Source organism: Athene noctua, chromosome 13, assembly GCF_965140245.1.
Source record: "Athene noctua chromosome 13, bAthNoc1.hap1.1, whole genome shotgun sequence".
NCBI lineage: Eukaryota > Metazoa > Chordata > Aves > Strigiformes > Strigidae > Athene > Athene noctua.
Window position 1 is genome coordinate 13,181,426 of NC_134049.1, and position 14,608 is coordinate 13,196,033.

Here is a 14,608-nt window from a genome sequence, read left to right on the forward strand (position 1 = left end):
GCGCATGATGTGATCCAAAACGATGAGGAAGAGCTCACAGATGTGCTGCAGCTGTGGGCAGCTCCTGTTGGAGAATGAAGTGAAGGAAAGGACAAGTCCTCCATCTTCATCCCCGGGTAGGATCAATACAGCAGCCACTTACACGTGAAGCCAGGGGAGCTCCAAGCAATTCACATTCTGAAAATAGGTATATTTTGGATTTCTCAGTGAGAGGCTTGGCTTCAATTTTTATACACAGGCCCAGATGTTTAAGCTCTTAGAACATGTAGACATAAAGCTCTATCAAGCTGTCAAGAAGCTAGTAGGCAGCATGAAAACAGATGTATTTCACTGCATTCCACCATATATTAAATATAAGCAGAATAATCTAGTCCAGATCATTTCAAATCACTAATCTGGATGACTGCATAATATATCCAATATGCTAAATATGTAGTTTCATTCATTTTTTCAAGGTGTTCATGTTGGGCAGATGCCATACTTTCCTGTAAGTGGGAAAATACCCTGATCTCCAGGGAGTCACTCCCAGAGGAATGCACTCTTCCTTCATGGGAATGTGGAAAGCAGGATCAGATCCTTACCATTTATTTTTCCTGTAAATTATGGCCCTGGTAGTGGCATACCATTACAGAGACTAACTGCTAGAACATAGATGGAAATCAACAAGACTTTTTCAGGGAAAAGCCCTCCTGGTGATACAGGACAGCTTCCTTTTGATTTTGTGGGCTCATGAAATTGCTGTATTTCTTACGTGTCTTTGAACAGCTGCTCACCTCTCACAGGATTTCAGCACATACCTCTCAGACAAGATACAAGGTGTGTTATTAGCGATACCACTCTAAGGAGACATGGCTTGCTCCAGAGGTTATCATGAGCATGGGAGAAAAGTCTTCTCTTATGTCAGACAGCTTAAATGGAGAGAGCTGTGTCATTACCAAAGGCAAAATCAAGCAGCCAGATGTTGGGGGTAAGGCAAAAGATGAGCAAGTCTTTAGAAGTGGTGGTGGACAAAGCTGGTGCCATTTCAGTAGCAGGACCAGCCAGTGCAAAAGAAAACAAGAAACTTGCACCGGACTAGCACAAGAAACCTTACTGCCAGCCTAAAGTTACAGGAAACTAGGGAAGGGAAATGCAGGCAGGGCTCTTTGCTGGTGTAAAAGTTGTGCTATCACTGTGAACAAAGAGTAACCATGCTCAAGAAGCTCTGTCCAAAGCTGCTTTCTGCACATCCATCCACCTCTGTCTGAGGCATGCCTCAAAAGGAGCTGTCTCCCCAGAAAGTGCTTCCCCTCTTGCCCTGCTGAGCTCCTGGAAAAAAAACAAGGAAAATCAGGAAATCAAACTTGAGCTATGCAGGAACAAGCAGTGGGACAAGAGTTTTATCTCTCAGGCCGCAGCCCAAGCCAAGGGGCAGAGCACTGGCTCCAGTGGCACTGCAGAGATGTGGAGCCGAAGGGTGTTTAGTGTTGCAGCAGTACATAGCCTCCAACGGGGAAATTGGACCTTCTTTGAACAGACATGGTATGCAACCACATCTGAGCTGCAGCCTTGTCTGGGTCTAACCCTGGGACTTCCCGATACCATTTCAAACACTGGAACAGGCTTCCTAGGGAGACAGTCGATGACCCAAACCTGTCAGTATTTAAGAGGCATTTGGACAAGGCCCTTAAGAATTTGCTTTAACTTTTGGTCAGCCCTGAAGTGGTCAGGCAGTTGGACTAGATGATCATTGTAGGTCCCTTCCAACTGAAATACTCTTTTTCATATAAACAAAGAATGTTCTATTCCAGCTCCATTCCATTCCATTCCAGCTCCATTCCATTCCTAATTCTTATCCCATCCTAATTCTTATCCCGTCCTAATTAATTCTTATCCCATCCCTGACGAGTCTGTAGTATCAGCTGTGACACCTCTTCAACAGCCCACCTCCCATGGGCCAGCCTGGGTAAATCTCACTCTCCCATCAGACATCACCATTCACCACATGAAGCTCCCTCACCCTGACATCAAGAGATGGTCCCAAGAGACAGTGTTTCTGTTCAGGCCTCTTGTTTGCTTGGTTTTACAGGGGGATTTTAGGAGACATTTCGACTGCTGTGCTTCCCAGGCAGACATCCATGAGCTGGGAAATCCCCCCAGCCGATTCCCCATCAGCCAGTGTGCAGCAGCACAGGTCATGTTAGGGTTGACAACCTCTCCTGAGGCTGCTACCCACTCTGTCTGCAAGACCCCTAATGCAGATGTAAATACCTGCACAGGGTAGCTCCCCGCCATAAAACTAAACCCTTCTAAATCCCAACCACACCTCCTCCTTGTTTCATGTCCAGACCCCCTGCTCTCCTCAGCACAGCCAGATTCCTGACCCTGTCCTTTCCTGTACACATGCAAGAGCACGTCATTCAACAGTGCAAGGGGAGAAAAGAGAACATCCACGGCTGGAAGAAACCCGAGCCTCTCTTCCTGACACAAGGATAGCCGATACATGACCGCCAAATCATAAGGAAATCATTAGGGCTTGACGGATGCCCAAATTTAAGGAAGTAATTACAGAAGAACAAGCAGCCTTCTCAGCATCATCATGCCAGAGCATTTGGAACCAATTCAGCCCACTCCCGGGTCCCTCTGCTAACTGACTTGCCAGCGGTTAGAGCTGCGCATGATGATGTTCACATGTGGTTTCCTCAGTGCAATAATTACAGACCTAAATTCTTCAGAGAAACTCATAACTGTTAACACCCTCTCAGTGGCAGGATGGCTGCAACATAGCTGGAAACCTACTTCATGATGATACAAACTGTCTTTCCAGGTGCTGCAGCCTGGTTTTTACACCACATACAATATACATGCCAGACATGCACGATGAACCAGCACAAGAAACACTCGCCCTGCAGTCTCAGCTCACTGGGCAGTAACAGGGATGAAGCATGAAGTGAGGGATGGAACAACTCTAAGAATCAGAATCCTGTTTCAAGGATGCATCTGCCATGACTCTTTTCTTTCTCTCCATCCTGTATCAATGGGCAAATCAACTAATTGGTATGATCAGATGTTAGAAACATAACTCCTTATGGGAAACGCCAAGTGCAGTTAGCCAGGGAGGCAGATCTGACTGTGATGCAGACTTGTTCTCCAGCCATGGACACTCAACTCTTCTATCCCTTTTCCCTTAGTGGGAGGTGGAGGAGAATACTGACCCCAAATTAGCATGCCGTGAATTAACTCATCTCTGCATTTTAATACAGAGAGATTTCAAACAGCATGCAATTATGGAGTTTCTTAGAAATAAACAGGGAAGGAGAGATCATTGTCCTGACTGGAGATTTTCATCTAGGCACTCTTTATAGTGACACATAAAAACCACTAATTGATTCAGATCCACTTATTAGTGTATTCTAAGTATATTAGTAGCCCTTAGTTAAAAAAATACAATCCCTGCTACACTGGCATCAGAAATTCCTCTGCTTTAAACTCTGCTTAATACAAAACCCAAGAGCCCCACTCCAGAGATTATTTTGAGTGCTCTTAAAAAAGCTCACAGGGCCCTGGTCCTGTGTATCTGCAGCCAAGTAGATAACTGAGCCTCCTGGAAGCGCCCAGGACTGCTACAAAGTGCAGGAGACAGATCCTGGGTTTCCACACCAACTGCTAAGATGTAAACAGCTAACCTAGTCGAGTCAGCTCATACTGCTTCACTTTCTTCTTTAGTTTTATGGGTCCTACGTCCCAGCTCTCATCTTCAGCACCATCCAAAGGATTTTCATCGCTGGACTCCTCTGGGCCCACTTCTCGGTAGTAGAGCTTGTAGCCAGATATTTGGGCATGGTTGGCTGGGGGCTGCCACGTTATCAGGAGAGACTCCATCTTTGCTCGGACTTTTAATTCTGTCGGGGCAAATGGAACTAGAAGAACAAGACAAGAGAAAAATGTTCAGCCACTTGTCTCAATTTCCCTGCTCTACTGAATCCTCCCAGTCCTCGGTAGTGAGGGAGGGGTGTGAGGAAAGGCTGTCCCATGAGTGGGATGTCTCCGCTGTCTGACAGTGGAGAATGGTAGTTATGCTCTACTGTTGACTTTATCAGCTGGGTGATACAGGAAAAAACAATGTCGCAAAGTCACTATGGGAGTTTCTCAACGTATTCTGAGATATATTCAATATATTCTGAGTCTTCAATCACTGCCAGAGTCTGGCTTGGGCTCAGCTCTGTCTGGCAGAATTGTCTATTCACTCCCAAATATCATAACATGGGAGTTCAGGGGTTTTGTTTCTTTCTTTCTTTCTTCCTAGGAATTTTCACAGCTGCACATGGAGGGAGAAAAGACCCACTACCTAGGCAAGCAGCAAGATATAGAGAGGCTATTGAACAGAAAGATAAAGGTGGGTACTTTGATCTAACCAAAACCAATGGTTATAATTCCCTAATGAAAGCAAGTACCACTGATTATGCCTCATGTTCCCCAGTGTCCTGCATACCCTGACCCAATCCAGGCATTACCCAGCCTCCTACCATGCGTCTGGTTGTCTCTGTCAGGAGTCCGATGCTGTGTCCACTCAGAAGGGGCCCCATAGCCCACGCTGGTGCTGGCCGCAATGCGAACTTTGTACACTTTGTTGGGATGGAGCGAGTAGAGAGTGATTTGTGTCTCATTTCCACCCACTTCAATGGAGGTAACCTGATCTGCTGAAACCAAGATGACACCATTGAAAACATGGGTTTCCTAGTCAAAGGGAAATAGAGCTGAGCAGCCACAAAGCCTGGATACCCCCACTGGTCTGCAAACCCTGGGCTGGCTTGGCTTTGCCCAGGGCAACCTCATGCCACCAGGAAAAAACAGAACTAAACACTGGGCAGAGCTGATACCCAGACTGACAACCCCCTTTATCACATTCAGAACGGCAGGCTGCCTTCAGCACCACTGAGCTTGCCTGCAGGGAGCTGTCAGAAACCTTGCTGCTGCTGATGTGATGGCAGAACATGATGGTATGTTCCAGTGCTTCTCACTGCTGTATTTAAATCCTCACCTTAATTTGAACCAGAACTGTCCAGCAGCCATGCTTTCTGCAAAATTCACACCTTCACCCACACTAGATTGAGGTTTTATCGCTCCCTCTTCAGCCCACCCAAGTTCGTAAGGGAGATAACAAGAAATTTATGCTGAGAATGGCCTGGGATTTTCACTGTAACAACTAATTGGACTTGCTGAAGATTCATATTGCCTGTTTGGTGAATGCAGAGGTCTTGCTTTTCAGTTTCACATGGTGTAAGCTCAGCTGGGAGCATTGTCCCTGCTATGTAACAGCATACTGCTGAGTGTGATCCCTGGACTGCAAATGTTTCCAAGGTTTTACGATGCCACAGAGCCACATGCAGGCTCAGGGCAAAGAAACAAGAGCCAGGAGTCACAGCGCAGACTACTAATCCAGATCAAACACATGGGAACATGTCCAGCACTTCATCACATTCCCTGTCCTTCTCTTAGTAAGAATCATGACCCTGGGAAGTGAGAAGCTGCAGAGCTTTGATGGTTTTAAGAGCAAATACCCAGAAGGATTTGCAAAGCAAGCACATGTGGAATTGGAACAGCCGCATCCAGCATAGGTAAACGTTACCATCCCTGCTGATGGCTTCTCAGAGTGTCTGACAATATAAATAAAACTGAATCAAACTCAACAACAGAGCAACACAGTCTGGCCAGGATACTTGCTTTTTTTTTATTCCCAGAAGGATCACTTTGATTAGGCTCCATTTTAAAGGGGTGAAATGCGTTTATCCTTCTTCCCCAACCAGCATAAATCTCTTCCTCTAAAACACTGATGGTACTAAAGGGTTGCATATACAGACATTCATGGGGCAGTACAAACATGCAAGCATCAGGCCATTCCCATGGGGACACTGGCTCCTCCACAATCACAGAAAAAGGCACCTCAAAGTAGTGTGAAGTAGCACAGCGCCACACTGCTGTGACCACCAACAGCAGAGCCAGGCTAAGAGAAGGCTGTTCTCCCCCCTCAGGAAGAAAGAGGTCCCCCAGTTTTCAGCCTTGCACTTCCTGCCCCCCACATGACATGCTGTTAACGCTGCTGGAGTAGAAGACAAAAGCCCCCCAAACAGTGTTTCCTTCACCTTCCTTGAGGGTGCAGTAGTCAATCTTGTACTTCGTTATCTTGCCATTACTCAGTTCTGGAGGAGGCGGCAGCCATGTCACACGTATGTCACCAGGAGTCATACTCGACAGGGACAGCTGAGGGGCAGCACTAGGAACTGGGTAGAAGCAACAAGCAGCAGTCAGTAAAGATGAGGGCAAGACCTCAACACATCTCTGGCAGCTCTGAGTTGGCCGGAGGCCATGACCTGGTCTTGGCCCTGCCACAGCCACCCGTGACACGCTATCTGTACCGGGGAAGAACCAATATCCCACAGCTCTTCACCAGCTCAGAGCATCAGTGGGGTGTCTGGGGAGGGAGATTATGGGCTGCTCAGTGTCACCAGGCTGATCAGAGCCTGCTGGCCACACCACACTGCTCCCCAGGGACCCTGTGTCCACTGCAAACTGGGGAGGTTAGCACAGAGCAGCTCATCAGCCTACGCTGTACTGTGGAGCGTGAAGGAGATACTAAAGGAAACGGCTCACAGATCCAGACTTCAGTCTGGGAATCCCCATTCCCTCGAGAATCACAGCTCTGTGCTGCAGGCAGCTTTCACACTTTCAACTCAGCTCTTCAGGCTTCAGACACATACACGTGAGACCACGCAGTTTGCTATGTCAGGAGTATTAAAAGCACATCATGCACCCTGCCTTTTGGTGAGGTCTGCCAAAACCATCGCTTCTTGTCTCTGTCCTGCAGTCTGTTGAAAGCTGCACATGTCCTCCCCTGTTGGGCAGCTGTCCTTCTGGCATTCTGCCTTTACTGCTCGCAAAATGCTATGTGATAAATGGTAAAATCAGCACAGACTACTGGCTCTTAAGGGATCCAACCTCAAGGCTGCTCCCAACCCTACAAACTGCAATAGATGTCTGTCTTCAGAGTTGAAATCAAGTCTGGCCCAGAGTTGGTTTGGAGCAATATCACGTTAGCTAGGTGAAAGCCCAAAGGTGCAGTTCCCACAGGATTCTCAAGGGCGCCAGTGTCAGTGAGGTTGTTTTCATACTCTTCATCACCCAAGCTGACGATCAGACCAGGGTGCTTTGGTTTTGGTTGGTTTGCTTTTTAAAAGGGCTTCTGACAAGAAGATGTAGGAGCAGCAAGCAGGTTTAGATTTCTAGGAGCTGATACTATTCTCCACAGCATATTCAATGCTCACTATGAAACAGGCCAAGAACACTTTTTAGGCATCAGTACCCATCTAATTCAACTCACCGTCCTCCAGGGTCTGAACAATGATGGAAGAGGATGTCCGGCTGGCTCCGAGCTGAGAATATGCGACCACGTAGAAGACATAGTTGGTATTGGGTTCTAGGTCCTTGACTTGCAGCTCAGTGGTATCATTATTGACAGCAAACTGGTATTCAACATTGTCTGTCCCTAGAGCCAAGGAAAAACTGATCAGCAGGTCAGTGAACTGCCAAGACACTCCTCGAAAAATCACTTAACTCACAAGGTCCATAGTGTAAACCCACCTTAAAAATCACTATGTCTTCTCCAATTTCCCCAGCACCTGCACAAAACCCATCTCTTACATGAATTCTTTGGGCAGAAACATTCAATGCCTCAATGTTAACATCTCCATTTTGACTCAAGCTCCTTAATCCATGCTCAGGCAGCTGCAGTTACCAGCTTAATTTTCAGAGGAGCTCTGGCAACAGTTCAGCAAGAGTATCGGCTTGCTGGCTGTTTGGGAAGACAGACCCCAAGAGATCAGAGTGCTTCGCTTAAGATTCTCGATGTGAATAATTTAGTGATTACCCCTGTACACAATGTAGCTGTTTAGTATCTCCATTAATAATCACACCCTTTGCATATAAAAATCAATGTGTTGGAGGAAAAAGTAAAAAACAGAAATAAATTTCCAGAAGTGCCTGGTCCCACTAGAATCCAGACAACTCAGCTACGTGGACACACTACTGCTGGGCAATGAGTTAGTTATGTCAGCTAATCCACAGGCACTGTCACGGACTGATGCTGACTCCAGAAAATTCCTTTACCTGCAATGGAAAGGGTTAAACTAACCAGAATTGCCTCACACTTGTCACTAACTGGGAAAAACAGTCAACCTGTGCCCTGTGTCTGGTACCTGCCACACAGCTGTGCTGCACCAGAGATAACACCTACCCACAGCACGCTGGTAATGCAGTGAGAAGCCAATGATCTGCTCGCTGTTGTACTCTGGCCGCTCCCAGGACACAAGGACTGTGGTGCTGGAGAGGGACACAGCTGACACCTTCTTGGGAGCGCTGGGCAAACCCTCCCGCACAATCACTGAGAGCTTGGCAGTAGCACAAGCCATGCCCAGGCTGTTCTCAGCCACACACTGATAGTAGCCAGCATCCTCCAAGCCGATCTGATTGATCACGAGGCTCCCGCTGCTCTGCACCTTCACCCTCCCGTTGGAGAGGATGGCCTCACCGTTCTTCAGCCAGTGGATGGTTGGGGCTGGCTCGCCCTCTGCCTTGCAGACAAACCGGGCCGTGCTGGCTCGGGTGCGAGAGATGGTTTCAGGAGCCTGGGAGATGCTGGGTGTAGCTGGGAGGAGAAAGGACAAGTTAATGCAGGAAGGAGGAGGAAAAGATAGCAAAGCAAATCCCTTCTCCTCCCCACTCCGTGCTATGTTTAATTCAGTAGCAGCTTTGCTTACAAGATAGGATTTGCCAGGCAGACTCTAGAGGCTTAATTTAGACTCTGTCCAAAAGGAAAAATAAATTCTGTATCAATCATGTGCTGCGTTCCCTGATCCTAGGCTGTTCTCCCTGCTGGCTTCCACGATACTGAAAGTTAATTGGTGATACAGATTTCTATGGGGGAACCCTGGAGAACAAGAATAAGGCATAAAATGGTTCAGTACATACAAGGAACTAAACCCCAAATTAAAGGAGGTGACTCTCCCACTGAGACCCATCCCAACCCAGGGCCTCCTGGCTCTAACCTGGCTTCCTTCTTACCCAGCACAGGCCACAAATGCAACTTCTGGGGGAACTCTTGGATGTTGGTCCAGGTTATCTACAGCTACCTGGAGAATTTATCCCACTCTCTACTCACCAAGGACCCGGAGCTCAGCTGCGGCTGTAACGAACTGTCTGGTCTGGGGTTTGTTAGCACGGCAGACATACACCCCTGAGTGATGGGGCTGGCTGGAAGGAATGAGGAGATTTGTCCGGCCCAGCACAATCACATCTGTGGAAACGGGCTTTCCATCTGCAGGGAGAAATGTGTACAAATGTGGGAGGGAGCCCCAAGCTGGACTTTACGAGGGCTTGTAAACAACACATCTACTAGAGCCAGGATCACAGCTGGGGAGTGGAGAGACCCCCACATCCCGAACCTCAGCCCAGAGGAGGATTCCTACTGGGACACTCCTCAGTGCTTTACTGAGCATCAGCCAGCCCAAGCCAACATTGGCCCAAGGTTTAGTTTAGCCTGTAATAACCAAAGGTTTAGTTTAGCCTGTAATAACCAAAAAAGTTCTGGTTTGGATCAAAATAGTCTCTGATGCCTAGGGTGTGGCTGCAGTGAGACCCCATAGGAATAGCACGTTCAAGGGAAAGCTATGCTAACACACATTTTGGGAAAACTGCTGGATCTGCCTGCTGACCCCCATGCACGAACACACACCCCTCCTCCTCTCACTCATTAATGCAAATGTCAGCAAGAGCACTGAATCACTAACAGCTCGGGGGCTCCTCCCTCCTCTGGGTCCCAGACATGAACCCAAATTTACTGAGCTTCCCAATTCATTCTTTGCCCCCAGCACAGCTCCTGATCTGTAAGGTATCAGGAAGACACCTGGTTCTCCCTGGGGCTCCAGTGCTTGGGTCAGAGACATGGGCTGTGAGCTGCCCTCCCACCATTCTCCTGGCTAGATGCTCAGCCCTGCTGAGTAGGGAGGGAGGAAAGGGTAGGTCCAGCTCCCAGGTCAGAAGCTGAGCCATCCTTCTACACCATCAAATAGCCTCAGGCTCCTCAGAACATCATGGACAGGGCAGCGGGCCGGTGCTGGGCACTGCTTATTCTCAGCACTGCTCTGATGTAAGAAACACAGAGACCATGTACCTCTGAATGAGTGTGGGGGAGTAAAGCCAAGAGCTGGGGACAGAGTATGGACAACTCAGCACAGTCACCCAGCACAGTCTGGCCGAGGAAAGGCATGGACAGAAGGTCAGAAACCCATGGCCAGCTCTGGCACACGTTTGCAGATTGGGAGAGCCAGCCAATTTTTGTGCAGTACCTGTGTGACACCAGACCTTGTTCCTCTCCACCTGCAGAAGCACGGATGTCTTTCAGACAGCAAAAACTCAGCACTAGCCTGCCTTTACCTCCCACAGATTCAGCTGAGCCTGTATCTCCAGACAGAAGCAAGCTCTCCACCTCCACTGTGAGCAGCTGCACCTACTTAGCACCATCAGCAGGGAATGCAGCTGAGATCAGATCCTCTGCCCCCTCCACCCATCCTGGGGGTCTTCAGATGGCCTCACAGTTCAGTGGCTGCATGCTCAGAGGAGGAGAAAATCTGTGCACCCCATTCACACTAGAGAGGCTTGAAAATCTGACTCCAGATGGTAGCAATTAGCTGACACCACCAAGGCTGGCAAGAGCCAAACTGGCAACCTGGAGTTACAATCCTTGGTGTTACCTAGATGACTAATTGTCCAGTAACCCAGCCTGCTCCTTAACAAAGTCTTGGAAAGAAACATGCTTGTATAACACAGAATTGCTAGAGCTGTTAATCCATCTTTTCTAATTGAAGAGTCCACACTGGGAAGCAGAGGGGGACCAAGCAAACACTTTAAAATAAAGCAATGCAAGGAACTGTTTCACCAGCCTTTCCTCCCTTCCCCCTCCTCTTCCTCCCATCCAAAAAACTTTCATAGTGATAATTAACTCTAATAATATCTACTCCACTACGGGTACCAGTAGCTCTGAGTAAAGGAACGATGAATAAATGATCTAGCATGGGAAAGCTGAGTGAAGTGCACTGAGGGAAAGCAATTGTGAAGTGCACAGGATAAACCAGAAACATTTTTGCCAGAACGTTTAATCCTTGCTGATTTGATTTCCAAAGTTGTATCCTCTGAGATTCTTTTTTGCTCCTTTTTTGTGGGGAAGAGGAAATATTTATATACACTAAAATCACTGCCTGTGGACAAGTCTGGGCTGAAGACCAACCACAATAAATGGTTACAGGGGAGAAGAGTCTTAAATCATGCCCCGGATTTATGAAAATGACTGAGAGCCTTTTCTGGGGGAGAACTGACTCCTGAGCTGGAATTGTCTTCAGTCAGAGCCTCTGAAACTCATCTGATGGATGTGACACACTGTGAAGTGACACTAGCATCCTACTCATGACTTAGGCTATCAGCCCTGGGTAAAGTATGGCTCATTTGTACACCTCTGATGAGAACTAAGCATCTTCTCGATCATTCCATTACCAATCTGACCACAGTAAGATTTCTGAATAAAAACCTCCCAGTAACACGCTCAGCCACTCCAGTCATTAACAGATCTTATTGTGGTTTATAATCCTGCAAAATAATCCAAGTTTTTTTCTCCAATGCAACGGCAGATTCCACAGAATCCCCACTAACCTTTGAGTCCCCGGAGGAGTGGCATAGACCAGACCCCACCTCTGTGACCTTCACTGCTCAAGCTCATACAATGAGGATGACTAATTTAGATCAAAAAGCATCCAGGCACTAGAACTTCATATATTTCACAGGTCAAACAACTTTGTAACCTTCTAGATTTAATTAGTAATTCCAGTTTGACAAGGACACCCTACACTGCGACACCACCTGAGTCATTAGGTGCTGATGTAACAAACACCTTCCTGTCCCACAGATTTTTCTGCTTTTTAATAGATTTGAAAAATAAAGTATCCACAGGTCCCTCTTGACAACAAAAGCTGAATTCTGTCCCTCATGCTCACCCTGTCGTATCCAGGAGACAAAGGGGGTGGGATCAGCAGCTGCCATACACTCCATCACCACGCTCTCCCCAGCCACCACCGTGGTGTTCTCTGGCGCAGCAATGATGGTGACATCTCCTCCTGCTGGCTGGGAACCTAATGTCGAAAATAAAAAGAAAAGTCTTGTCCTTCCAAGTTGTAAAGTCCCTAGAAAAACACAGAACATAGAGCCCAGACATCTCGGCCATGCTTCCCCACATAGTCTCATGTGTGGTAAAAGCTCATGCCCAGCTGCAGGAGAAAAGCAGGTCTTGCTTTCACATGACCACAATATTTTTGCTAAAGAAATGAACAAAGGTGTACCCTGCAGATTTACTCCAATCATCCTGACCCTAGTAAAAATTAATATTGGGATTTTCACATGGAAAATAGTTTCAACCTAGCACCTTCATTGACTATTGCTAAATTGATGTTTGTGAATTAGATGAAACAAGACACTGCTATTCTCAAACAGAGCAACAGCAACACCATACACCCCTTGCCAAGGCATTGTAACAGCTCGGAAAGAATCTAGTAACTTGGTTAAAGAAATTCCAACATTCAGATGCTGTACTGTAAAGTGCAATAGAGAGGTCAAGCCTCTGTGTCCAGGCCTTCACCTGATGGCACAAAGACTAAATCAGTCATTACACATCTGGAAGAGATAAAGCTGTTTATCTTCTACGTGCACAGACAAACAGCCAACATGTAAATCAAAGCAGCGCTTACAGGAAGATCTATAGGCTGCACTGCACAATGTCTTGAGAAGGGGATGGGGATTTTTTTTTTGCTTGAAATGAACCTTCTGCCTGTGTCTGCCCACTGCTGAGCAGAGGTTAAGGGAAGGTTAAGGAAATGCCTTTCCAGTAGCCAAATTTCTGTTGTCAGATAAAAACAACCGGAGCACTCTTGAGCAAACCAGACTGTTCATGACCCTTGACTAGCAACCCTGTTCTTCCAGCTCTCCCAAATATGTCTAACTCTGACAGATGCTTTTGTTGTTGTTCTCATGAAAGGAGAAATAACTGCTGAGGAGTCATGTAGCACAAGAAATTCTTATGCCTGTTCCAGGTGCTCCCAAGATCCAACAGAGGAAGTTGGCGGCAGCACATCTCAAACAAAGAAAAGCAAGAGCTTTTTGCACAGCACACAGTTAAACTCGCTGTCTCAAGATGCTGCAGCATTCAAAACCAAGAGGTTCAGACAAGCTCATGAAGGACACATTTACTGGAACTGGTAAATACAAAGGTCTCACCACAGTCCCCAGCCTAAGATGTTCCCACATCCCTGACTACCAGATGCTGAGGGAGATATCCAATGAAAGCACCATGTCCTCCTTGCCTGTTTTTTTAACATGCTTTCCTCAAGCATCTTCTGTGGTCACTTTTGGAGATGGCACTGCAATGGCTGGACCTCTGGCCTGACCCACACTGGCCATTCATGCGGCATCCAAGCAGTACTGTTTCATACATGACTTTCTTGTGAATATAAACCAGAGAAGCTTTGGCCTCAGCACACAGGCCTGCCTGCAGTGGCAGGAAGCTACACACTGCTGCACTGAATGCGCTGCGCTCTGCCGATCTCCAGGCTCACTGCCATTTGCTCTAGCACAGAAGTCTTGCCAAAGACAGTTGGTTCAACACAAATTTTCTTGCAGTCTATAAACGAGTGAAAGGGATTTCCATCTGTAGTATTATGTGAGCACAATTTAAAAGGAGCTAGTAAAATCCCTGCGGCACCAAGGGAAAAAGGGAGAGAGCAGGAGCCAGAGCTTGTCCAGCAGATGGAAGCAGAGACCAAGGAGCGCCCATGGTCCCCAACCTGGGGCAACGGCTGGACCACACTAAACTACAACTCCAGCTCTGGGCAAACACCAGCAGTAAGAGCTGCCACGGGGCACGAAGGAAAAGCTAAACCAGCCACCTTCCTTCCTGTGGAACAAGTACACTACACAGCCTGGAGTGTACAGGCACGTACAGTCTCCTTTTGTGCTTCCAGCACAGTGTGGGCTGGCCAGGGCTTTGCTACCTTCACATACATAAGCTGATCACATTGTTCATGGCTACAGATGCTTTCAGCCTAACAGCCATCACATCCAGCTGCAGCAGGAAAACTTGAGGGACAGAACAGGGATAGGAAGAAATCACATCAGACAATAGATTCAGAGGCCTCATTGACAAACAGATCAAAGTCCTGGCCACTCTTAAATGAGGCACCAAGGCTGAGCTCAAGAACTACTGAGACAGAAAATGGGCTTATTGTAAAAACAGGCACAAGAGCTTCCACAACGGGCATGTAAGCTGAAGGATCAGAAAAACCCAAGACTCTGTGGAACAGCTTTCTTTTAACTCCAGCTCGAGTTCAGCAAAGCACTAAAATCCATGAGTAATCATTAGTCCTGCAAAACAACCGAGCACAGGGGCTCCAGGGAGACCCAGCCGGACAGGTGAGGATGCTCAGCACATTGCTAATGCGAGGCCTCTACCCTTTCTCTACCCCATACAGCAGAGAGA

General features: G+C 47.4%; 1 protein-coding gene across 2 annotated transcripts in view; it reads right to left on the reverse strand.

Annotated features, from left to right (window-relative positions):
• The window catches only part of IGDCC4 (immunoglobulin superfamily DCC subclass member 4), a 102,256-nt gene that overhangs the window by 21,569 nt on the left and 66,079 nt on the right, over positions 1–14,608 (reverse strand). Inside the window, exons 5-11 of one of the 2 annotated variants that reach the window (XM_074917427.1) lie at positions 12,078–12,212; positions 9,194–9,349; positions 8,270–8,680; positions 7,358–7,522; positions 6,123–6,260; positions 4,506–4,676; positions 3,666–3,899 (exon numbers count right to left, since the gene is read on the reverse strand). In XM_074917427.1, coding sequence (XP_074773528.1) covers positions 3,666–3,899; positions 4,506–4,676; positions 6,123–6,260; positions 7,358–7,522; positions 8,270–8,680; positions 9,194–9,349; positions 12,078–12,212 — 1,410 coding nt within the window. Of the gene's footprint in view, positions 1–3,665; positions 3,900–4,505; positions 4,680–6,122; positions 6,261–7,357; positions 7,523–8,269; positions 8,681–9,193; positions 9,350–12,077; positions 12,213–14,608 lie in introns of both variants that reach the window. The other variant, XM_074917426.1, reaches the window with a different exon arrangement.